We start from the raw sequence: 24985 nt of genomic DNA, 5'->3' as shown, positions 1-24985 counted from the left end.
AGTGGATCAGGGCTAGCCAGGAACCAAGGGCAGCAGGCAACCTGACTAGCTGCTGATTGGTGTGAGGTTTCTGTAAGGAATGATGAAATGCGTTGGATGCTTTTGTACCAGCAAATTGGATATGCTAAAGACCGTTGAAGTACACACGTGCAAATAGTGAATTTGTCACACAAACATTCTACTCCAATATATAATAATGCTAAAACAAATAAAACGTAAGGGATGTGAAATAACCCTGCCAGAGAGCCCACACTGTGAATGAGCATACAAACCTGACAGAAAAGTCTCTACCACCCTGAACGTGCCCAGCCTCGTTTGAGCTCACAAGCTAAGCAGGCTCAGGCTGGGCTAGCACTTGGGTAGGAGACTTACATATGGGTTCAGTCACGTTGCTTTAGATAAGGGTAAAAGAAAGATCCAGTGGGGCTGATGGTAAACTTTTAAGAGATAAATGGTACTAGATCAACTGGATGCCTATGAGGGAAAACCCTGTTCCTATTTCATGCTGTACACAAAAGTTACCTGAAACGTTTCATAGATACAAACATGAAAGTATGAAACAGTAACGCTTCTGGAAGGAAACACGGGTGGGTGATCTCCGTAGCAGAACACAAAAGTAAGCCTCATCAAAAATACAGTGGCCAACCGCTTCAAAACTGCCCACTGAGAATGCCGTCAGGAAAGAATGGAAGTGCCATAAAGAAGGAAAGGTCGATAGATGGCTTAAATCTAGACTATCTAAAGAACTCTTTTTTTTAAAGATTTATTTATTTATTATATGTAATAAGTACACCGTAGCTGTCTTCAGACACTCCAGAAGAGGGCATCAGATTTCGTTACGGATGGTTGTGAGCCACCATGTGGTTGCTGGGATTTGAACTCTGGACCTTCGGAAGAGCAGTTGGCGCTCTTAACCACTGAGCCATCTCGCCAGCCCTCTAAAGAACTCTTAACTCAATAGTAAGATAACCAACTCTCTAAAGGCATGGGCAGAAGGTTTAAATACAGAGTTCTTAAAAGAAGGTCCACGAATACCCAGTAAATACATAACAAGATGTTGGACATTATGAATAAGACAAATCAAATTACAATGAGGTGCTGTCCTGTACTGCCTACAAGGTGGGGAGAGTAGACTTCTCACACACCAAGGCTCATCGGTCGGTCCTGTGTTTGCAAAGGCAGCCAACCCCTCCTGAAACTTCTCCAGCTGAGAGGCCTCCCCAGCACCTACCCTTGCATATTGACCCTGGTTTATGCCCACAGTCCTTAGCTGAGGGAGACCAGCGAATAGCAGGAGGCAGGTCAAAAAGTTTCCCTCAACAGCCACTAGTTCTTTCTTTATAAATTTACAATTTATAAATAATTGTATATTTATGAATTTTAGGAGTATTTTATAAATTTATAGATAATTTATAAGATTATATTTATAAGATTCATAAAACTTACAATTTATAAATAAATTATAAGATTTGTAAAACTTATAATTTATAAATAAACTATAAATTTGTAAAACTTATAATTTATAAATAAACTATAAATTTGTAAAATAAATTATAAGTTTTACAAAGTTATAATTTATAAATAAATTAATAGAGACAGAGTTTCTCTGTGTAGCCCTGGCTGTCCTGGAACTCACTCTATAGACCAGGCTGGCCTCGAACTCAGAGATCCGGCTGCCTCTGCCACCATGCACTATTCTATAATCTTTCTCTTTTTTTTTGGAAAGTAGCCCAGGCTAGTCTGTAACTTATTACATAGCTGAAGATAACCTTAAATCTCTGACCCTCCTGTCCCTATTTCCCAAATCCCTGGGTGTGCCACCATGCTTATTTATGGTGGGCTGTGAGCATGAATCAAGCCCAGGGCTTTCTTCCTACACATTATTCAAGGACTTCACTGAGTCACATCCCAGCCCCCATCTTTTTATACTTTTGATGAGGCTGTCAGGTAAGACAACTCAACTGCTGTTTCCCTAGAAGATTTAAAGAGATTTCTTTAATTTTGTGCATATGTGTGTAGAGGGAAGGGTGGTGTACATATGTTTATGGTGCTTGTCTGAAGAAGCCAGAGGCATTGAACACCCCCACCCCAAAGCTGACCCTCTAAAACTGGAGGTAGAAGTGGTTGTGAGCAGCTTGATATGGGTGCTGGGAACTGAACGCGAATCCGTGGAAGGGCAATAAGTTCCCCTGAACACTAAGCCATCTTCCCAGTGCCTGTTTACTGAGGCTTTAAGAGCGGCTGTATACAGTGTCAGAGGCCTGCAAACACAGCACTTGGCTTCTGATTGCATGATCATCCCTGGCTACAGAGTAAGTCTGAGACTAGCCCAGGGTACAAATCTATCTCCAAAATAATAATAAATAATAAATAAATAAATAAAGCCAAACAAAAATAAATCAGGTCTTAAGAGTGGAATCAAGCCCAGAAATATCTCTAAGTCGTTTGTCCTACTTGGATCCATTCTGTGTTCTGTGGTCTGTGTCTACTGTAGATGCTGTTCTAGAAAAACTGCTTCTCTCCCCACCCCAAACTCAATTTCTGTTACTGGCAGCCAAGTGATTCTAATTCATGTATTGGGAATTTTGGACATTGAATAAGCTTTCTATCGCCACATAATGAATTATCACAAACGTAGTGTCCTGAAACAGTGCAGACATAACTTTACCATGTTCCAGGGCAGAAGGACAGACGCAGCATGCCGGACAGACAGACACAGCATGCCGGCCTGGCTGTTGTCATGTTACAGGACAGAAGGACAGACAGACACAGCATGCCGGCCTGGCTGTTGTCATGTTACAGGACAGAAGGACAGAAACAGCCTGCCGGACAGACAGACACAGCATGCCGGCCTGGCTGTTGTCATGTTACAGGACAGAAGGACAGACAGACACAGCATGCCGGCCTGGCTGTTGTTTGGAGCTGAAGCTCCAGCTGTTTATCCCTAACTCACTGGTGGCTAGAAAATTTTCTTACGCTTACAAGAATGGGGTCCAGATGTAGCTCTCGGCTCCCAGAGGGCGCCTGCAGCTTCTTGCAGTATAACCTCCTAGCCAGTTTCCCCAAGCCGACCACAGCACTCTCTGCTTTGCCCTTCCGCAGCTACATGGAGGAAAGTCTGCATGGACGGAGAATGCTTATATGAGATTAGATCTGACACACTCAAGTCAATCTCTCCTTTTCCCGTAGACCCCAAGAGAAGCACAAGAGTACTGGCTCTTCCAGGCCCAGGTCTTCTGCCATCAGGAAAGCTACACTGTTGTACACACTGCATTGTGGCCGTCTTGGAAACGACCATAGCATCTTGTCTCCCAGAGAAGTGCATCTTTAAAAAAAAAATAAAAATAAACTTCTCCCCCTTGTGAGCACCGGGCACACCAAGTGAAGGATGCTCGCCACTTTTGCCCAAAGATGAAGCCAACACAGAGGTGGGCAGAGTAAAAGATGCGTAGGAGACTTTCAATGCAACTGTTCAGAGCCTGGATTGCGCCATGTTTAAGGGCCCCGCTCCATGGGTTTTTTCCATTTTATGAAAGCTGACTTTGAATGTGCAGTTTGCACTTGAAGTGCTCTTGATGTTACAGACACTGAAAACATAGTCACGGAAGCTGTGACTGACCTGGGTCCATTTTACTCCGAAGCTAATTTTAGTTCTCCCTTCTCTCAAAAGACCAATTAAAGCACATTATTTTTTTAAAAAATCTGTGAAATCTTGTGGAGGAAAAGCATACCCAAGGTCCAAACACACCAATAAACATAATAAAGGAAGAAATAATGTTAGAACATTGCACAAAGAGATAGAACAAAAATGTCTTCAATAATCTTTGTGAAAGATAGCAAACAGAAGCAGGATTGTGGATAATATCACCCGAGGACTATCAGGAGATAAGTTGAGCGATTGATTGGCAGCCCAACACTTTCAACTGGAAATCAGCCCGTCCTGTCTTCCATGTGAATGTCATTTTCACATGTTGTCACTTTAGTCTTTTTAGATGACCCAGGAAGACAGCCATTGCGGATGTGCACGTTCCATTTTATAGTTAAGGAAATTGAAATTTTACCTGCTATCCCAAAGCTGGCAAGTGGCCAACTCAAGACCGGAAGTCACGTGTCCTGGGTGGTGGTGCATCACGGTAGCGGGAAGACTTGGGGTGTAGAGTGGCAGGCTTGGGTGAGAAAGGACCCCACTAACTGGCTTTTTGTCCCGAACTTGCTGACCACGTCCAACTTCCTGCGTAGCTTTTATCCATTTTACCCACGCAGCTGTGTATTGAAGAATGGACAGCTTGCTTCCTGGCAGTTTTTCTGCATCATACGTCTGTATACCGAGGATGCTGTGGAAAGTCGGCTCCCTTCACATACTCCAGGGGAGGTCGGAACTGTCATCACTATCTGGGAAAGGGATGCCAGGGGATTATTAAATGCTTAGTCGAAGAAGCTCTGGCAAGAATCTTCTAGAAATGATGGGAGCTGAGAACGGACATGCACGGTCTCTGATGAGGGGGGGACTGAAAAAAGGAGGTTGTGGACAAGTCCTATGGGAGCGTAGACCACACCGGAGTAGGGACCTGTCCACTTCCTCTTCTTTGTAGTTCTTTCTTGACTCAAAGTGCCTGCCTCGTCTTCCTTATGAACAGATAGCCCCGGCTTCAGTGACTGGTTCAGCCTCAGAAGCTCAGAGGTAGCTAAGCAAAGGAGAAGTCATTGAGATGAGAAAACTCTAAGCCTGAGACCCCGGGGAACCTGAGGAACCAGTTACCACATCTTGCGAGGAGGGGATCTCTTCAGTTCCCCACCTCTGGCCTGGCTTTGTTTTCATGCTCAGTTCTGATTCTCCCAGAAGGTCTTACCCTCGGCTAGTGCCACAGACCTATTGGTTTTAAGAGAGATGGGATCTGGTCCCAGCCTCATCCGTTACTTACTGTGTGACTTTGAACAAAACAAACCAAGAAACTCACTCTCCCTCTACAGGCCTCTGCGTGTCCCCTGAAGGGGCTGAAGTCTCTGGCCTCCACAAACTGGTTTCGGGTTGGACCCTGTATCTGAGGATAATTTTTCTTGGCCGGTTCACTGCCATCAGCTGGCACCTTCCTTGACCTGAGCCACCGGGTGAACTTCCTGCATGGAGAATCAAGCACAGAGTCTGAAGGTTCTACCCAATCCCATGACGCTGGAGAGTTTTTTACTTCGCGTGCGTCACTTTTTTTTTCAATCCCCAAAAGGGAGACTAGATCCGCTCACCCGTGCGGTGTGAGGAGGCTGCTAGAAGTCCTTGCTGAGCCAGCCTTGCCTCCTGGAGAGCCGCACAAACAGGTCCCCAGCAGAGATCGCTTGCTCTGCCAATAATCCCAGAGCTCCACTTCTGGATACTGCTAGATACACTTGGCCTTTCCTTAGGATGGTCATTTCCTTAAAGGGACGGAAAGATGTCGCTAAGAGGGACCCAACTCCAGCAGAGCAGAGAGACTGCTAGCGATAGGACTAACTTCTCCCATCCTGGGGAGAGGGGGTCGAAGGGCCGCCCCAGTTAGCACCTGCGCGCGGCTCCACAGCGACCTCCAGCGGCCATCATGTCAAACTGCAGCTCCCAAGTTTTTTGTTTTTTGTTTTTTTGTTTTTTGTTTTTTTGCCGCCCCCTCCCTCCCCCACGCTCTAGGGTTGGCAGTCTAGCCTCTCAAGTCAGACCCCGGAATCCCAGACCGAGTCTCTATAGGCTCCTCTTCCATAGTACTCACAGTGAGGGTGCGTGTCACCAAAGCACACACAACAGTTGGAACTCTCCCACGGCTACCGCATCACTTCCTAGATGTCGGGTTCCAAGGTTCTGCGCTGGTCTTACATTCTGTGTAAGGACTTCAGGCCATTCACAACCTGATTGACAACTGAACAAAAGTCATTATCTAGCCCAATCCTGGACTTAACCCTGGTGATCTCAGGCTAAGCGATTGGGTTGAGATTTGAACACAGTCTGGCTTCAGAGCTCACAGGACTTATCTCCCCCTGCCCTCCCGCAACACAACACACACACACACACACACACACACACACACACACACACACACCATCAAAGATGTCAAAGACCTATTTGTGAAAACCTAGCTTTTTTAAACACATGGCCCTCCCTGTGTGTGTGTGTTTTCCTTCCACACTACAAACCTTTAAAAACAAAACACGAGGCAATGCATTTCTTTAAAGGATCCACAGGGACCTCTAGCGTTGCATTCTTGAATCAAAACTATAGGATCTGATACGGAAATGTGAGGACAACCTCAAACCAGCTCTTTGGGTAACTAACCTCTTCCATAAAATTAAAAAAAAAAAATCAAAAAATCACGTGTGCCTCACCTGTTTCTTGGTCTTGTAACTAGACTTAGAAAAAGAGCACCACGCATAAAATTAAATGCATTGAAGCTGTGACTCTTACTTCAAAAAGTACTAACATTATCAATTGGCATATGAAGTAAAGAAACAGGACTTGCCTATCTAGTATTTACTGAGTGTTCACTCTCTAAGGTAGCCTCCTATGTGTTTTTTATGTGTTAGTTTAGAAAAATAAACTATTTTAAGGAAGGCTCTCACTATGTAGACCAGGCTGACCCTGAACCCACGATTCTTCTGCCTCAGCCTTCAGTGTGCTGGGTAACTTGGATTCTTTCTACAAATAAGGAGGAAGGGATTGTATTATCCTCCATTTGGTGGCTGAAAACTCGGTTGCTCCCTCATCAGATGGCACTTGTTCAATGAGAACCACCCAGCTAAGGCTGAAACCAGCATTTGAACCTAGGCCCATGGCAGAGCCAGAACACTTGACTTTGAAATTAACTCTCCTTCTGCAAGGCTGCCTTCGGAAGGCTCACAGAGAGGATGCTGTTGGGACTCCCAATGCATGATGGTTTCTTCTCTGTTATCCCTAAGAGCAACCAACTGCAGGCAGGGTGCAAAATGATTTGAGTTTTGCTAATTTGTTCCTTGTCCTATGAAGTATTGTCCTTTACAGATGTACCAACATAGCTCAAAGAAATAAAGAGACAGATTCAAGACAACATGTCGTCTGCCCAGATCTGGTCAAGAATTGGGGCTCCTGCAGTCTATGTTCCTAACCTTAGGTGAGCTATGCCCTGCTAAGCTGTTTCACGGGCCCCACCATGGCCCTATGTGAGGACCTTCCTCCCTCGGCCCAAGGCTCCCCTGTCTTATTGGACTTCTCTAGGATTCTATGCACAGGTTCAAAAGCATGCAGCATAGGAAATGTCCACCCAACACAGACTCTGTCAGTCCAGAGTGCCTGTGTGGTTTTAGATGGGACTTCCAGTTTTTAAAATGGCTAGAAATATGTTTCTGTCTATGGCAGCTTGATCAAAATCAGGCAAAGATGAATCCAGGGTATGCAGACCATTAACAGATGACCCTTGGTGACCAAATAAGGAGTGTGTGCTAACTGACCTCAGTACATAGATATAACATGTTGGACTACCACTCTCAGAAGAAACTGATTTGTTCAATTGCCCTGCAATCATCCACCAAATATTTCTCTTTTATTTTTTTAAAATTGCATTTAGTGTATGTGTGCTTGCATGTGTATGTGATATAGATAGATAGATAGATAGATAGATAGATAGATAGATAGACAGACAGATAGATAGACAGACAGATAGGTGTTTATCTGTGTGTCTGTGTGCATGCCACCACACACACATAGGATAGATGCCAAGAAAGCCAACTAAGAGTTTATTGTGGAAGGACTGGAGACTTCAGCTAAGTAAAGTGAGTGCATATTATAAACACCCTCCAGAGTTTGAGTCTATGAGAATCTATGAGATTTTGGTTAATATTAGTGCTAAAGGCCTAAGCTGCAGATTACAGAGGGTCTCTGGACTAGACTGCCCACAGATTGCAAACAAGTTTAATGGGGAAGCCTAACTTAAATGTCTGTCCCTGCTGTGGAGAGATCTGTGTGTAGATTCGGGCTCACACATCAATTAAAAAAGCTAAATATGAGTTGGGATTGCCATGAAGAAAGAGAAGAACATTCTACACAAAGCGCATTCCAGGCAGATTGAAGAATTGAGGGTGAAAAAAACAGAAAAATGGAAGAAAGCCCAAACTAGCATTTACCAAAGTTCTCAAAGGCAAAGAAATAAATTTCAAGAAAAATAAATATGTTAAGAGGGAAATATTCAATTATGTAAATTTCCTTTGTGGAAAAATTTAAATCTACTGATATTAAAAACAATTTAAAGGGAAAACAGTTCTTACCAGGTGTCGACAACAAAAATTATTTACTGAAATAAATACATAATATTCACTAAAATCAATTTTTAAAAATTATCCCCAAGGGCTGGGTGGAAGGGTGTATACTTGGATGAGAAGGACCCTGGGTCCCACCCCGAGAGCCACCAGGAGGGAAATTAAAGTGATTCTCAGGACCACTGAACAACTAGCATAAGCTGACAATTCACAAAGAAGAAAAACAGCTGGCAGAACACCTTAAGAACTTTTAATATATTTATTTAATGAATGCATTGTATATGAATGTCATGGTGCATGGTGGGCACAGGACAGTTTTTGTGCCAACATAAGGGTCCCAGGGATTAAATTCAGGTCATCAGGCTTAGCACCAAGTGCACTGACGTCATTTCATTGGCCCAAACTACTATTTTATATGTTAGAACCTAAACTCACTGATTTAAATAATGCCGTAGTGCTTTTCCCTGCTAGATTCTGCACGGAATAAGCAATGTGACGTCTTGGAGCTGTTAGTTGATATCAATCTCTAAAAGCAATCTGCAACATTCTTGGAAATTCTATAACCTAAATGTTTAGAAAGTAAGGAGAGGAAGACAAGGAAACTAGGGTGGCGATCCCCATCAGCCTTTGCTTGTTCAGTCTGACCCATCAGTTATCATGACTCCTCTCAGGAGTACCCTTCAAAACTCTCCAAGTCCCCGTGATTCCCAGGGCAGAGCGCTGCACCCCCATCTTCTGGAAAGGACAATGAGACACAGGACCTGGGCTCAGTCACTGAGGGCACCGCACTTCCAGACCTACTTCATATTCAGGAATGAGTAAGTCCGGACTTGAGCAAGCACCATCTTCTTTGTTAGAATTGCTGGCTGCAGATAAAACTAAGGAAGAGGTAAGCAGGGCTGAGAAGAGGGTGTTCAGAAGGACTGTTTTATTTTAGGAAGAGCAAACTCCTCCACTTTGTTTAAATTGCTTTGATTTGAGACCCTGTGATAGCAACAGAGTCCCAGCACGGCGGCACAGCAGCACCCTCCCTACCCCACCCCCAGCCCCACCCCCAAGCAGATGGTTATTTTGTAGCCAGGGGATGAGGAAGATTCCGCAGCTACTCTGTTACCCTTGACTACTGTGGCTTCTCCTCAGGTCACATAGGTCCTTTGCCTTTTTACTCAATTATCCTCGCAAACAACTCCTAGGAACATAAGGAACTCAAGATGGAGGCGAAGCCCTAGCACTCAGCCTCAGTACCCAGCAATCCTGACCACATTTAAGCAAGTCATCAAAGATTGGGAAGAACTACAAAATGCTAGCAGCTAGGGTAACTGTAGGCATCGGGTCTTGATTCTCTCTCTCTCTCTCTCTCTCTCTCTCTCTCTCTCCCTTCCTTCTCCCCCTATGTACCCTTTCCTTTCCCCCTCTCTCTATCATGTATGCACCCTACAACACAAAGGGAAAAAAACGATTGCTTCATATTCTTTTCTAAACTTATCATTTGTCTTCTCAGATGAAAATACAGCCCATCTGTTTTGAAGAGTTTGGAAAACACCACAAAAATACTGGCCAATAAACTCCCACAGAGTATTATTTTCTCAGCACTGAAACAGCTCATGAATGCGCCATTATAGAAAAGTAGTCTTCAATTACCTTGCGATTCTGTCTGAATACTACTAAGAAAGGCACATGATCCCGGCAATCTCCAGTCAGAATGGTCCTGTTTCACTGAATCGCGCCTCCGTTCATAATGGATCCCCACCCGGACGTAATCCCAAGGACTTTGAACCTGGGCTAGAAGACAGATTAACCGATTGTTGGTCGTGGTTTGGCCAGGGAAACATCTGCTAAATGCAACCAACTTACCCAGCTAAGACCCTGGTTCAATCTCTCTCTACCTGCAGCAGGTGAGGTGTGAGACCCAGGGTCTGAAGCAAAGTCCATGGTGTAAAGGAAGTGACCGAGCCTTGAACCTGCCAGTGGCAGTGTGACACTAGGCCTTCATCTCATCTCTTCCCTGCTGAATTGCCTATATTAATGTCACCATCATGGTCACATTGGACATTGGCCTATGTGAGAAAGGGGCACTGTTCGGTGGGGGTTGGGGATGATGGCGTGCGTTGATCATCCCAGCTGAGGCAGGAGAATTGCAGGTTGAAGATACCTTAGGCTACTGTCTATAAACTCTAAGAGAGAGGGGAAACAAAACCAAACCACCGAAAACCAAACCGCAACCTGGATCTGCTTTAACGGTAGTCTATTGCACCCCCTTGTGGACATCCAGAATGCTACCGTGACAGACTGCAAATTCAATTATAAAGGAATGTGCAGCGCCTGCTGTAAAGAATTGGCTGTTTCGCCCCGTAGGATAATTGAATTTGATCTGAATGTGGATAGTTTTTCCCTGGTGCCAAGTGCTTAAGACAGAACACCCTCAAGCCAGTTCTACGATGCATGCTGGAACACAAGGGCCTGTGACTAAGCCTGCATGGAGACACTGCCCAAATGCTGGGACGTGAGTTCTCTGCCACCGGGGAACGTATATGATTCTTCTCGGATTCTGGAACGATCAGTGGCTGATTTAAAGTGTGGTTAAATAAGAACATTGACTGAGCAGTGCACAATGAATGAAGCTTTCTGATCAACATCTATGTCTCTGAAATCACAGAAATCAGTCCAACACACTTTGTTAGAATTATGCTTTTAATTATTGATTTGAAAAAAACTGGATTCTTGCTGCTTAGTGGGTTTTTACTGAGAAGTCACTTGCTGGATTTCTATCTCTTTCTCCAACATGATGGCTCATGTTCAACTCTTTTGCTGTTTAAGAAGTCTGATACGCACACTCAATTAAAAGGACTCTTACGTCATCCAAGAGCATGAATACACGTAGTAAAACTAAGTAGTACCTCTTCTGAAGAAAAGATGCATGGTTTACAATTATGTGTCGGTGTGTGTCTGCGTGGGTACGTGCACTTGAGTGCAGGTGACCTTGGAGACTAGAGGTATATGATTTCCTGGAACTGGAGTGATGGCCAGTGTGCCTGTCTGACTCCAGCGCCAGGTCCTGAACTTGGGTCCCTGCTAGAGCAATCTTCTTAAGTGCTGAGCCAACCCTCTAGGCCAGAAGCATGTTGTGTTGTTGTTGTAGTTTGTTTCTATGCCGTGGTACCGTGGTTATCTCCCATGGAGGACTCCGGGCTGCAGTGCCAGGAGCCTGGAGATACAGAGTGCCCGAGAAGGGCTGGGGTTATGGTTGGTGTTGGGTCAAAAAAAGGAACCCAACATATGTAAAATTCCTGCGGTTCCTTTCTCATGCAAATAAAAATGTTATTGCTGGTTGTTTTTGTTTCAATGCTGGGGAAGAGAGCTATGGTCTCATACTAGACAATCGCTCTACCAAGAAAGCTGCACCCCAGCTCCTGTGTGTGTGTGTGTTTTGAAGGATGAGAAATAAATATACAGTCTACTTGGGTGGAAAATGAATACAGGAAAATCTTTTTGTCTTATTTTGTCCTGGGTAACTATGACTTTAGGATGTATGATGTTTATGGAGTTTTATAGAGGACCCAGTTTTGCCTTGTGATGGATCAGCTGTACGGGTGGACGTGAGTGGGAAGCTCCGTGTGTGGCCATTGCTGTCCTCGACTGAAGGATTCATTCAAGCACTCTGTATCCGGGACCCACGCCCTGCCCAGGCCTCCCGACTCTAGGCCCCTCTGACAGACTCCTGAGGCAGCTGTGTGAGGACAGCACCCCTCAGGCACAGTGGCCGTCGGGCACAAAGCACCTGCACCTCTCTTCCTCCAGAGCCAATGGGCGATCTACAGCTGGTCTATGTTGCCCTTCTGTGGGCACCACTGAGGAAAAGCCACCGGGAATGGCTGAAAGAAAACTTCCTTGGTTATAATGAATGGCATTTTTCTCTGAAAATGGCTTCAAAATACATTTTTTTTTCTTTTTTAAAAATCCAGCAACCACATCTTCTGACGGACAACTCTCTGTTAACACAAGCAAACAAGATTAAAACAAGAGGTGGCAGAGTAAGCTGACAGCTGGAGACGTCCCAAGCAGGGCCAACCCTTCAAGTGTGCATGAGCCTCCGAAGACACTTCTCTGGTGTGACTCAGTCCACCATATCCTGCTTCACCTAGAGAGGGAAAGAGAGACCGTTATCTCATGAGCTGGACTGGCCAGACTTAAAGGGTCATTCATTCTCCGAGAAGACGAGAGAAACACAGCCCCGAAACGTTTACTATTTTAAGTTAATTCCCAGCTGGGATTACCATTCAACCAGGAAATCTACACCCAGGTAAGGGTTCAAGTGAGAGACTGGGGACCTTTTTCCGTGTCTGTCTTGGTAGGATTCGTGTGAGTGATACAGTGAGCCCTGGACCAGGCCTGCTGCTGTCCAGGCTCCATGGTGATAGGAAGTAACGCCTACTCTGATCATGGCTGCATCCAGGAAGTCAACAAACACACCAAGAGGATGCTCACACTTTCACTCCACGTGCAAAAGCGCACACGGGCTGGGTCCGGCAACCCAGTGAATTAACACAAAGCACTTAATTAGGTCTCACGGCAGCCCTGACTGAGCGGTCCCCGTGTGGATGCTTTCTTGGGATCATTTCAGTGTCCTGGCCATTAGCTACAGAAGGCACTGTGCTAATTAGAGAAACAGTATCTTCTGTGGTCCATGTGGGCAAGCCTGGCAAGGTGACCTGGGGAAAGCCTAGGATACCACAAAGACCCCATTGGTGGTTCCCGACAATGTGCAGACCCCAGTCTTCATAGACTCTGAAGTGGCAATGAGTGGCCAGAGGTACTTGGGGACAGGAGCCTCCTTCCCTGGTACTCTGCCACTGTGGTGGGATGCCTTGCCCTGGTCTTTCATCCTCCCCACCCCGCACTCCCACCTCCTGCACTCTCCCCCTGCACTCCCCCCACCCCCAATCAGAGCAAAGGCTCTCTGCCTTATCTTTGAGCTGCAGAAAAGCACTTACCCGGCTACATAACAGAACGGGAGCCTCTATTTTACACACTCAGAGCAAAGACTTATGGGAAATCATAATTTTATTTTGTTATTAAAGTAAGCACTGCCCAGGGCGTGTTATTTACACAGAGATAACTGCTCTTCGGAGATTGTGATGTCCTGGGAAGGTAAACTCTGACCTCACAGAACAGCCCATCATTCTTACTGCCACTCTCCTCCATAACGCGCTTGCTGGTAATAATCTGACAATCGCTACCTCCTAAATCCTATCAAGGAGGAGGCTCGGTCAGCCCCGGGAGGGTCAGCAGCCTGCGCCTCTCCTCCCACGCACACGGCCACAAAATCAATACTGGGACAACTGGATTCTTTAGACAATTTGAAAGTCTGTGTTTCCATCAGCTGGCTATATGCAACTGCCCCCAAAACACCTACCATGGGCCATGCACCACCCTCGACCCTGCTCGGAATACAGAAATACCAACAACCCCGAGTTTGCTGTTAAAATGTACATTTACGGCAGGGAGCGGGGTGGTGGTGGTTAGGGGGTTACATAGCTTAATATGAGCTGTTCTCTAATAGCATGAAAACAAAGAACACATAAGCACTAAGAATTTAAGGTCCGGGACTGAAGATTCCTTGGTCCCACAAAGAAATAACCTTTTCCCAAGGTTGGGCGTTTGGACAAAAGCCGCCATTCCCTTGGGACTTGAAGAAAGTTCCTGCTTGCTTTCTCCTTATCTCTGGCAAAAGGAACAAGTGTGTCTCCATTAGCATACGCTGGGGCACCTAAGAACTTGTCAAGGTCGGTGCTAGCCTCTGGGCACCCTCAGTCCTGGCTCACAGATCCCACCCAGCTCTCGAGTCTTCCCCCACCCCCACCCCCACTCCACCCCCACCCCACCCCCACCCCCGTTCTCTTGTTCTCGTCTAACCCTGGAAATCCTTCCCTGCTTTCCCAGGCGACAGCCTTGGCTGTTTATTGGAATACAGTTTTCTCTTTTCACCCACAGATCGGCTACTTTGGTTTCTTTACTGCGCCCATACTCATTCCGTCTTGACTTATAAGTCCTACTATCCTCCCCCATCTCTCCACAGAGTTGTCAGTCATTGCAAACAGGAAGTGAACTAAAAGATGAACCTGGCGTCCAGCACGGGGTTAGGGGTCAGAAGAGGGCTCAGGGCTAGGACGCCCAGCGTTTGAATCCCAGCACTGCCACCTGCTGGCTGAAAGGCGTTATGCAAGCGCCCCCTTTCCCAGGCCGGCCCTTGTTTTACAGCCTAGCAATCAGCGCTCGCTTCACAGGGGTGTGGTGAGAATTTCAGCTACGAACAGGAAGCGATTAGGATAGCACAGACCAGCAAAACACGCTCAACAGACTCTAGCTGCTGTAGCACCTCTTGGGCTTGTAGATAGATGTCCTATATTGCAAAATCCAGTGTCACTTAGGGAACACTCTAGTCCCTCCCATTCTGTCCTCTGACCCTTGACCTCATTTGACCTCACTCCACATCTGACCACTCCCTTCTTCCCGGCCCAGGCCATCTTTAGATACTGTTCTTTTCTACTTCCAGACTAGATGTACTGGGGACCAAACCCAGGCCCTTGGGCTGAGCTATGTCTCCAGCCCTTAGTAATTTTATTATTGTTTTGCAATGCTGAGATTCACACCCAAACCCCAGGGCCCAACTGCTAAACTTGAACTTAAACCTCCCGTACTCTTTTCCTTTCTCTCCAGTAGCCCCTTTGGAATCAACTCCATTACCTCTGCAGGCCACAGATCCCTTCCAATTGTGTTATAGTTGTGGGTGTAGAAAATGTCATAAAATATAGACCCTAGGCTTCACTACGCTGAGAGCTACAGGCCCGTTACTAGGTCCCCCTTGTTGGGCTTGTTTTTGTTTCAAACACAGTTTCATGTAACTTGAGCTGATTTTCAGCCTTCCAGGCTGGCCTTGAATTGCTAATCCTCTTGCCCTTGTCTCCCAAGGTCTAGGGTTACAGGTGAGTTTACTAATTCTGCATCTGACACTGATGAGAGGGATTAAAGGTGTGTGTTCCTATGCCTAGTGTCTTTGTAATCCCATGTGTTTTGTAATTTTGAGAGGTGGTCCTAGCAGGCTCAGCCTTGGGGGTGCTGGGAAGAGCTACAGTCCGGCAATGGTGGAAAATGTATAATTACTTACTGCAGCGTGACGTTAAAATATTCTTCAGGTGTCACTACTTTAGGTCCACCAAAGTAGTCCAAGACCCAGATACGGCTTATTTTTAATTTAGCAAAGAACCAGTTATGGCTGGAAGGCCAGTGCTTCATCTCAGGGTGTCGAACAAACAGCGAATCCCTTGCATAGTCCTCTTCTGTCTTGTTCACCTGAAGGACAAACAGGAGATAAACAGGCCGTTCTAAGGACACTTTTATCTTACTAAGAAGGGGTGGTTCTCACACCACAAACTGCCTGGCACCTCGTTCCGTTGCAAATTCTGATCTTAAGAGTCAAGAGCGTACAGGAAGCCTAAAGAAAACAGAGAAACGTGCCCTTTCAAACTTGTAATGACACACACAAATAAAGCAGGAACCATGATGGGGGTGGAGCTTGGCTGTTCAACAGTCATTCCAAGCTAGCACTGTCCATGGCCCAGAAGCACTGGCTGTCACCCAGGCCTGAAAGTGCCCTCACACCTACTCTATTCAATGCATGTGCAAGAAGGGCAAAAGTGCTTAGAAGTAGCACTTGGGAGGCAGAGGCACGAGGACAAGGAGCCCCCTGAAACTAGAGAGCAATGGTTCGGAATGAGCAGCTGTTTTTAGCCAGAGTGTTTTATAAGGAGCCTTCCAGATGTTACATCTATTTGGCTCCAGGACAAGGGTCCTTTGCCCCATAAGTACCCTACTGGACACACCTATATGACAGACCCTGGTCAGGGCCTTTAGTTGTTGAAATCTGTGTTAGGACATATTCTTACCATCTGCCCACTCACAAATCAATTGCGTTTTATTCTCCAAAGACCCCTCCCTTGGTTTTTAATGCCACCACATTCTTTTAAGCCCATCTCTCTTCGTGGAACTTACCTTGGTCACAGTTCCCGACATCATTATATGAACACACAGGGGACTCTGGGGATCAAATCCATGATTCCTACAGTAGACAGTCTGTGCTAAAGACATAGTCAGCGTAGCCTCTGGATTTTCCTGAAGAGAGAAAAATAAAAATCCTTCATTGTAAAATACAGTTTCTGGAGAGGTACACACTTTACAGCCCGCAGTCAAACTATCCCCTGGAACTGACTGCAGCTCACTTCCATGAAACAGTGAACTGTAACCCACTGGGGTGGGGGTGGGGTGACCCATGGGTAAAAACCTGTCCCATCCCCACAAAGTGTGTGTGGAGAGGTGTCATGTTTTAAATTAACAAACTGTAGAGGATGTTTTAGCATAGCTAGTCCTATCAGTTCCATACTTATCAGAATTATAAATAAAGTACCCCCTAAACTAGGGCTGGAATATCTACAAGATTAAGCTCTAATTAAAAGAAAAAAGAAAAAAGAAAAACTGCATAAAATGACCACAGGTGCTCGCACGGCCTAATTGCACAATTTAAACAAGAAAGTAGCTGAATCATGCTGAGTGGCTATCACTTGGCTGCAGAAATTGTCACGTGGTCTCAAGTTGCTTACTCTTTCTGTCACATGAAAATTTTTACCTCAGATTCCAAACCCAAGGCAAAAAGATTCCTGGTTGGTTTCTCTCCAGCACCCACCATTGTTCCAGACTACTGCACACTCACAACTGCATGCGCCCATCTCACAATGGCCCATCAAACCCACTGAGTCTCAGAGCTGCTCAGGGAAGCGGGGAGGGGAGGGGCTCAGCAGGGAGGAGTGTGACTGCTCTTCCAAAGGCCCACGCTCCCCTTCCAGAACCCACGCCCAGTGGCTCACGGTCACTTTTAAGTAAGTTCAGCTCCAAAGGATCCAATATCTGGCCTTTGAGGGCCCCCACACACTCACATCAATACATACACAGAGATAGCCACACACACACACATAATCAAAAATAAAGACGATCTTGCTGGGCATGCTGCTAGGTAAGAAGTACACACCTTCACTCCAGCTAAGGAATTTGCTGTCTGCAAGCTGTTAGGTAAGAAGAGGAACCCTCCCGCCTCAACCTCCCCAAGGAGGAAAACAAGAGGGAGCCTTGGGTGAGGTTTCCCTACTGTGAACTCTGCAGGCAATACCCAAGCAGTGCTTTCTAGAATCCCATACCGAGTCTGTTAAAATGCTGAGTCCCCGCACCAATCTGTACCCAAGGTTTTACTTATTTTACTACTTGTGCACCTGTGTGTGTGAGTGTGAGTGTGTGTGTGTGTGTGTGTGTGTGTGTGTGTGTGTGTGTTTGTGTGTGTGTTCCCATGTATGTGGGCAGATACACAAGTGTGGATGAACCAGGAACTCCTTAACTTGCCCCAGGGGATTCCATTTGCCAAGCAGTGGGAGTACAGGAAGTTCAGCTGATTTTCTACGTGGGTGCTAGGGATCAAAACCCTTGATACTTGCATGGCAAGCTCTTTTCCTGATGACCCATCTCCTCAGACCTGACACCAGGGTTTGAAGCTCGGCAGAAGCAGGAGCAGGAGCAAGAGGAGGAGCAGGAGCAGGAGGAGCAGGAGCAGGAGGAAGAGCAGGAGCAGGAGGAGGAGCAGGAGCAGGAGGAGCAGGAGCAGGAGCAGGAGGAAGAGCAGGAGCAGGAGCAGGAGCAGGAGGAGGAGCAGGAGCAGGAGGAGCAGGAGCAGGAGCAGGAGGAAGAGCAGGAGCAGGAGCAGGAGGAGGAGCAGGAGCAGGAGGAGCAGGAGGAGCAGGAGGAAGAGCAGGAGCAGGAGGAAGAGCAGGAGCAGGAGGAGCAGGAGCAGGAGCAGGAGGAGGAGCAGGAGCAGGAGGAAGAGCAGGAGCAGGAGGAGCAGGAGCAGGAGGAGGAGCAGGAGCAGGAGCAGGAGGAAGAGCAGGAGGAGCAGGAGCAGGAGGAGGAGCAGGAGCAGGAGGAAGAGCAGGAGCAGGAGCAGGAGGAGGAGGAGCAGGAGCAGGAGCAGGAGGAGCAGGAGCAGGAGGAGGAGGAGGAGCAGGAGGAGCAGGAGGAGGAAGAGGAGCAGGAGGAGGAGGAGGAGGAGGAGGAGCAGGAGGAGCAGGAGGAGGAGCAGGAGGAAGAGCAGGAGCAGGAGCAGGAAGAGAAGCAGGAGCAGGAGCTGGAGCAGGAGTAGGAGTAGGAGGAGAAGCAGGAGCAGGAGGAGGAGCAGGAGCTGGAGCAGGAGGAGGAGCAGGAACAAGAGGAAGAGCAGGAGCTGGAGCAGGAGGAAGAGCAGGAGCTGGAGCAGGAGCAGGAGGAGGAGCAGGAGCAGGAGGAGGAGGAGAAGCAGGAGCAGGAGGAGAAGCAGGAGCAGGAGGAAAAGCAGGAGCAGGAGGAGAAGCAGGAGCAGGAGGAAGAGCAGGAGCTGGAGCAGGAGCAGGAGGAGGAGCAGGAGGAGGAGGAGAAGCAGGAGCAGGAGGAGAAGCAGGAGCAGGAGGAGAAGCAGGAGCAGGAGGAAGAGCAGGAGCTGGAGCTGAAGCAGGAGGAGAAGCAGGAGCAGGAGGAGGAGCAGGAGCTGGAGCTGAAGCAGGAGGAGAAGCAGGAGGAGGAGCAGGAGCTGGAGCAGGAGGAGGAGGAGCAGGAGTGTTTAAGTCCTCTGTGCAGAGGGCAACCTGTATTTTTGTTATTATAAGTTCTGGTGAGCAGGATGGTTCAGACAGATAATTTAAAAGTTGTATGAGCACTTTCTAGCATGAGGTGTCGAGGACTTAGCCTAAGCATGGTGTGACTGAAGAGGAGGGAGCAGGGATGATAACAAAGACAGCAGAAGAAAGACGGAGATGTGGAGAGGCAATGGGAATTCTAATGTGAAAATAATTCCACAATCCAGGATGCTGCCGGTCAGGGGCTATGGGTTTCCAAGAACAAGAGGAAAATGGGACTTTCACTGGACAGATACTTAATGAAGGCCATCAGAAATACAAGACTCGGGGCTGGAGAGATGGCTCAGCAGTTAAGAACAGTGACTGCTCTTCCAGAGGTCCTGAGTTCAATCCCAGCAACCACATGGTGACTCACAACCATCTGTAATGGGATTCGATGCTCTCTTCTGGTGTGTCTGAAGACAGCCACAGTGTAGTCATATATATAAAATAAATAAATAAATCTTTAAAAAGAAAGAAATACAAGACTCTGAGGAGACCCAACAGGCACCCCAATGCGGAAGTAAATCCTAACTGAAAGGAGAACCATGACTGTGCACATAACAAAGTTGACTTGTTTTTAATGGGTCAAAGGGGAAGAGAAATCAGGAGTAACCTGGTCAGATCACAAGAGAGCAGCGCCAAGAAGGACGGAGAGGTAAAAGGATTTTGTTTGCTTTGAGAGAGGACATTAGACAGTCCAGCCAGGTCGGAAACCACCAGATAACAGAGAAAACTAACCTTGAGCTGAAGATCCTTCTGCCCCCGCCTCCAAATCCTGAGACTGTATATTTAGGGCCTTATCACCAAGCCCCAGGATACAACGCAGGGCTTCCCACAGCCTAGGTAAGCACCCTGCCAATTTTACTGTGGACTTGCTGGCTCTACAACATAACTTGGTACCATATTACCAACCAGCAGAAACAGATTCTTCCTCTAAAGATTCATTATACAAAAATATCACACACCAAAACAACTAGACAAGAGGGACACCCTTACGGGACACACACCCAAGCCGCCCCTTGTCTGTGAGGGAGATGGCCGGCATTTTACACCGGGCAAGTGGTCTCAAGCCTCAGCCTGGCTCTTTCTAGCCTCATGAAGAGACTCTTGGTTGCTGGAAGAGGAAACGCGTAATAGGAACCAGTTTCGGCTGGTTAATTGGCCGAGTCAGTATCCAGACAAAGGCTGACATTCCCAACGTGTCCACACGTCTTTTCAATAATACCATCCCAGAAACCCGAGAGCCTGGGGAGGCTCCTCGAATCTGCCTCTCTTCTACCAGGAAATACTTCACTGGAGGCCTACCTGTTGGCCATCAGCTAGGTGGTCACGGGTGAGCCCCCATCTCTAAGCCTCAGTGCTCCCCATTTCGGCAGTGTGGATAATGACACCCCAGATACCTCACAGATAGTAATAAGATCATGGGTCGGGGCGAGGCTCAGTCTGTCCCCTTCCTATTAGGATCACCAGTGAGGGTTTGAGGGAGTAGGGGGCATTGTTCTAGAATAAAGTGGCTTGGTAGTGCATTTTAAAACTTCTCTGCAAGTGCTACGCAGGTCACTTGAGTGCCACCTCTGGGGTAGAGAGAACGGGTGAATAGCAGATTCTAGAGAAGTGAAACGGGCTGGTTAAAAAAAGGGGCGAGTTGGGGTCAATATATCTGGCTGGGAGGGACAGCGGCTTCTATTACTTTTGTCTCTCAGAAAAATATAGCCCCACCCCCACTCCCAGTGCTGCTAGGTCTTTAACCTTTTCAAGAAGAGTTAGAAACTTAAAGAGCAAATCAATAGACTTTGTTCTCTAAAATTTTATCCTGCGTGTGTGTGCGCACGCGTGCAGAGTGCAGGTGCACCACAGGTGCATTGGGTATTAATGAGTGTATGGTGTGGCCAGAGGTCAGTTTTGGAGGTCACTCCTCAGAAGCTGGAGCCATCCAACTGGCTTTTTGAGCCAGGCTCTCTCTCCCTGCGGTCTGAAGCTCACTGACTCCGCTTGGCTGGCAGGCCAGGGAGCTAGCCACCTGGCCAGTGCAAGATCACACGTGTGTGCAAGTGTGTGCAAGCCGTTGAGCCAGTGTAGGATCACATGTGCGTGCAAGCTGTCAAGATGGGTACTGAGGACCAAATACAGGTCCTCGCGCCTACATGGCAAGTATTTTACCAACTGGGCTATTTCCCTAGCCCCTAGGATTGCAGTTTTAAAAGGCAGTAGCTAATTTAAATTTGTTTAGAACAATACAGAACTCTGTGGAGGCTGAAGAAAACGGGTCTCTTCTATTCTAGCACATGGGTCCCAGTCCTGTGGCCTGTGCTTTGAAGACAAGTGGGTCTGAGGTGAACTAGGGTTGGCCCCCTGGCTTTGCGCAAATTACTTAACCTCATGTCTTCATCTGTAAACCCGGAATAGCCATGCCTGTTTCTAAGAGTTACTACAAGAGACAATGAATGAAAACAGGTGGAACCGAAAAGCCCTAGGCACATACCATGGCAAGGGCTTGGTTAAAGCGTCGGCGTCTCTTGGCTCACTGTTTACCACGACACCAAGCTTTCTCAGTTTTGCCACAGACCCTCCACCGAGTCAGGCTTCATTTCTGGGCTCCTGTGTGGCCTTTCCCTCCCAGGCTGTTTCCACCTGAGCTGTAAGCAGAGCCAGGTCCGCAGTCAACTATAATGCTGTGTAGTAGTTTCCCACTGCTGATAGGTAAAGGTAGGGAAGAGAATCTCCGAAGTCACATAAGCCAAACGCTAAACTATCCAACAATCTGTATGCCTTTAGATCACAAGAGTGCAGTTTATGCAGAGACAGCGCCTAAAGAGGACGCCTGACTATCTGAAGGGTGTGAAGTGCTCCAGGTACTGGCAAAGAATTTACCCCAAGCGCTTAGACCAGTAACAGGGTAAGTAGGAACTTCCTGGTAGTTCCCCAACATCTGGGATGCTACAACCTCCGCCTAGCCAGCGCAGGCCAGAAGAGACAGTCATGTGAGCTGGGTTCAAAAGTCTTATCTCTAAGACCCACGCTCTCCCCAGCGAGCTAAACTGGAGACGCTGGTTTCCTGCTCTGCCGGGTCTGGGAAACCGCGCCGCGCTCCCGCTCACCTGCAGGTCGCTCACGGCTTGCTGCAGTGGACTCAGGTACATGTAGGGCTCGCCCGTGCCTTCTCCCGGAGGACCGTCACTGATTGAGATGATGTCCGCGAAGGGCCAGCCGCGCACCTCCTTTATTGTGGAGATAGTGGCCAGCGAGCCCCAGTCTGAGACGTGAGTCACGAAGCGGGCCACGCGCGGCCCGTCTTCGCGGGGTGGCAGCGGAGGCAATCGCCTGTCCACGTCCCAGTCCCCGTGGTCCCGGCCTCCGCGACCCGAGGCCGGCGACACCAGTAGTGCCACCAGCGCGGGCGCCAGAAGGGCAGCAAGCAGGGAACGCGCGAGCTCAGGAGCACGGGCAGCCATGACGCTGACTGCGGAGTCCCTGCCCACCGACCAAACTCTGCCGGGGTAACTATTGCCTGCCCGTTGTTCCGCCCCTCCGAGAAAGCCAATCAGAGATGAGCAGGCAAGAGGGGGCGTGGCTCCAGTGCAACCCAGTTTCCAGAAGCATATGGTCTGTTCACCGTGTCCTGTGATCTGCTCTGTGAAGAGTGCGAATTTGCCCTAAAGAGATATTTGTTTTGCTTGTTTGATTTACAGACAGATAAATGAGGTCTAGAAGAAATTAAGCAACTTCCTAAGTCACAGTGCTAGAAAAAAGCTGCCTGCATGCACGCACACACCTCCTTTTTAATGTCTTTGAGTATGCTTGCCTGGCATCTAAGAGAACGTGAGTTTTCTGTGTGCTCTTTTCTGTTTACTGACTGTTAGCAAGCAAGCCTATATGTAGTACAGTACAGAAATACCGACATGCAGGAACTTAAAAATTCCTGGCCCAGAAGAGTCTTCAGATAAAGCCACTTTGTTAGTTTTCGGTATCCCACTCAAGACTTTGACCTTGTCCATTTGAGACCTGTCAAGTCATCTAGCTCGGTTAAATTCGTGGTTTCATGCATTTATTCTGGCAGATCCTCCAAGCCCGTGGAGGATTTTCATTCTGCTACCCTAGGGAGTTAGAAAATGTATGCAAACGTGTTTGCGTCGTTTTAAAACTGTGGCCACTGTTAGAATCTTTTAAGCCCCACCCATCCTATAGTCTGAATCAGGCCACACCTCTCTGCAGCTCTCTCTCTTCCTAACAGAGTTATGAAGCAGTCCGTGCTTAGCCGCTACTCTTTTTTCTTTCTTAAAAAAATATTAGGTATTTTCTTCATTTACATTTCAAATGCTATCCCGAAAGTCCCCTGTACCCCCCCCTCCCCTACCCACCCACTCCTACTTCTTGGCCCTGGTGTTCCCCTGTACTGGGGCATATAAAGTTTGCAAGACCAAGGGGCCTTTCTTCCCAATGATGGCCGACTAGGCTATCTTCTGCTACATATGCAGCTAGAGACACGATCTCTGGGGGTACTGGTTAGTTCATGTTGTTGTTCCACCTATAGGGTTGCAGACCCCTTCAGCTCCTTGGCAGCTCCTCTTAGTCTGTGGCACCCAGCTCCCTGTCATGTAGGCCAGGATGAACTAAATCATGGGATGTGAAACTTCCTGACACCTCTAAAATGATATAAAAATCAGGCTTAGCCTCTATTCTAGGGACTGGTGTGAGACTCCTAAAGGAGATTTCTGGAAAGATATTCTGAGGTCTGCCTCTAGCTAGCCCCCCACCCCAATCTGGCCCACTACTCTGTCTTTCTCCTGATCTCTGTCTGTCTCTCTGTCTCTCTCTCTGTCTCTGCCTCTCTCTCTCTCTCTCTCTCTCTCTCTCTCTCTCTCTCCCATTCACGTGTGTTGAGGTTTGGTCTTTTGCTATGTATTGTAATGCTAGGTTCTATATGAGAAAGTCTAGCCCTATTAGTGACTTCTCATGCTTACAAGCTTTTGTTGTACAGACCTTGTTCCTTGATTTACATCTATTGGTTAAATAAAATTGGCTGCAGCCAGTCATTGGAAGGATTAGAGGTAGGTGAGACGGGGAAAGAGGAAGAATGAAAGAGGAGGAGGAGGAGGAAGAAGAAGAGGAGAAAGAAGATGAGGAGGAAGAGGAAGAGCAGGAGGAGGAGTAGAGAAAGAGGAAGAAGAGGAGGAGGAGGTACCATGAGCACATGGTCAGGAGAAACAGCAAGTGTCTGGGGTACACCAATAGAGAGGAAGCCAGGCCTGTAGTTAGAAGAGTAGATTAGGGGTCACCCCCAGTATTCATCAAAGCCAAATAAAATAGCCATAGCCTGAGTCTCATTTATTTGTAAGCTAGTCAGAGATAAGCTTAAACTGTTTGTACTACACACATTCTTTTTTGTTGTTGTTGTTGTTTTTTATGATTTATTTTATGTATGAGTGCTCTATCTGCATGTACATCTGTGTGCCAGAAGAGGGCATCAGATCCCATTACAGACGGTTGTGGGCTACCATGTGGTTGGTGAGAATAGAACTCAGGACCTGTGGAAGAGCAGGCAGCCAGCACTCTTACCTGCTGAGCCATCTCTCCAGCCCTTACTCACACCCTAAGTGAAGTTCCTCTCCAGGCTTTAAGGGGAAGCCTGTCCTCCCGTTCAGGCTCCATCTTGTTAGAGCTTCAAAAGCAATGCTGTCTCTGTCTAATGCTGTCCCTCTGGTCTCAGGTCCTGGAGTCCTGCTCAACTGCACAAAAGGACTGTGTCTGCTTTGCTGACAGACTCATGCTGTTCATCTTTTTGGACAGTCACATCTTTGCAGAGTCTTTGCAGGTCTTTGTGACTCGGCCTCTGGTATATGAAGGGCTCAGTAGATTACTTTCTTAAAGCTAGCCACCAAGATGAATTCCCTAATTTGGCTATTTCCTCCCCCTGAGGCTGATCACCAAGGTCTAGATATCAAATTATTGGCATCCAGCAATCAAAAGCTCCCTTTTGGCTACCCTAATTAACA

At 47.3% G+C, this 24985-nt stretch overlaps 2 protein-coding genes across 5 annotated transcripts in view; both read right to left on the bottom strand.

Annotated features, from left to right (window-relative positions):
- Positions 1–6277, bottom strand: part of Cd247 (CD247 antigen) — a 91202-nt gene extending 84925 nt beyond the window's left edge. The window contains exons 1-5 of one of the 3 annotated variants that reach the window (XM_011238745.3): positions 5736–6277; positions 5242–5409; positions 4959–5118; positions 4062–4392; positions 2983–3118 (exon numbers count right to left, since the gene is read on the bottom strand). The gene's annotated coding sequence lies outside the window, so the exon portion shown is untranslated. Of the gene's footprint in view, positions 1–2982; positions 3119–4061; positions 4393–4958; positions 5119–5241; positions 5464–5735 lie in introns of those variants that run through there. The other 2 variants (XM_011238746.2, XM_017313285.2) reach the window with 2 other exon arrangements.
- Positions 6278–10919: 4642 nt separating this feature from the next.
- On the bottom strand, positions 10920–22471 carry Creg1 (cellular repressor of E1A-stimulated genes 1). Of its 2 annotated transcripts, NR_149310.1 has the most exons (5): positions 22091–22471; positions 21475–21628; positions 16297–16416; positions 15413–15597; positions 10920–12385 (listed from the first exon to the last, which is right to left on the bottom strand). NR_149310.1 is itself a non-coding variant. In NM_011804.3 (4 exons), exons 1-4 carry the CDS (start codon positions 22442–22444, stop codon positions 12382–12384), a joined length of 663 nt encoding a protein of 220 aa, NP_035934.1. In that variant the 5' UTR covers positions 22445–22471; the 3' UTR covers positions 10920–12381. The 2 variants fall into 2 exon arrangements, 1 of the variants encoding a protein (NP_035934.1); NM_011804.3 differs by lacking the exon at positions 21475–21628.
- Positions 22472–24985: the final 2514 nt, after the last annotated feature.

This window comes from Mus musculus, chromosome 1, assembly GCF_000001635.26.
Source record: "Mus musculus strain C57BL/6J chromosome 1, GRCm38.p6 C57BL/6J".
In the NCBI taxonomy this organism is placed as follows: domain Eukaryota; kingdom Metazoa; phylum Chordata; class Mammalia; order Rodentia; family Muridae; genus Mus; species Mus musculus.
Note: the sequence above shows the minus strand (reverse complement) of the source record. Positions and strands in the feature narration are given on the sequence as shown.

Coding starts and splice junctions, on each gene's coding strand:
- Creg1 (NM_011804.3), bottom strand. CDS start 22,444: ATGGCTGCCCGTGCTCCTGAGCTCGCGCGTTCCCTGCTTGCTGCCCTT. Junction 16,417..22,090: donor AAGCCGTGAGCGACCTGCAG/GTGAGCGGGAGC, acceptor TTCTCTCTTCAG/GAAAATCCAGAGGCTACGCT. Junction 15,598..16,296: donor TGTCGGGAACTGTGACCAAG/GTAAGTTCCACG, acceptor TTTGTCCTTCAG/GTGAACAAGACAGAAGAGGA.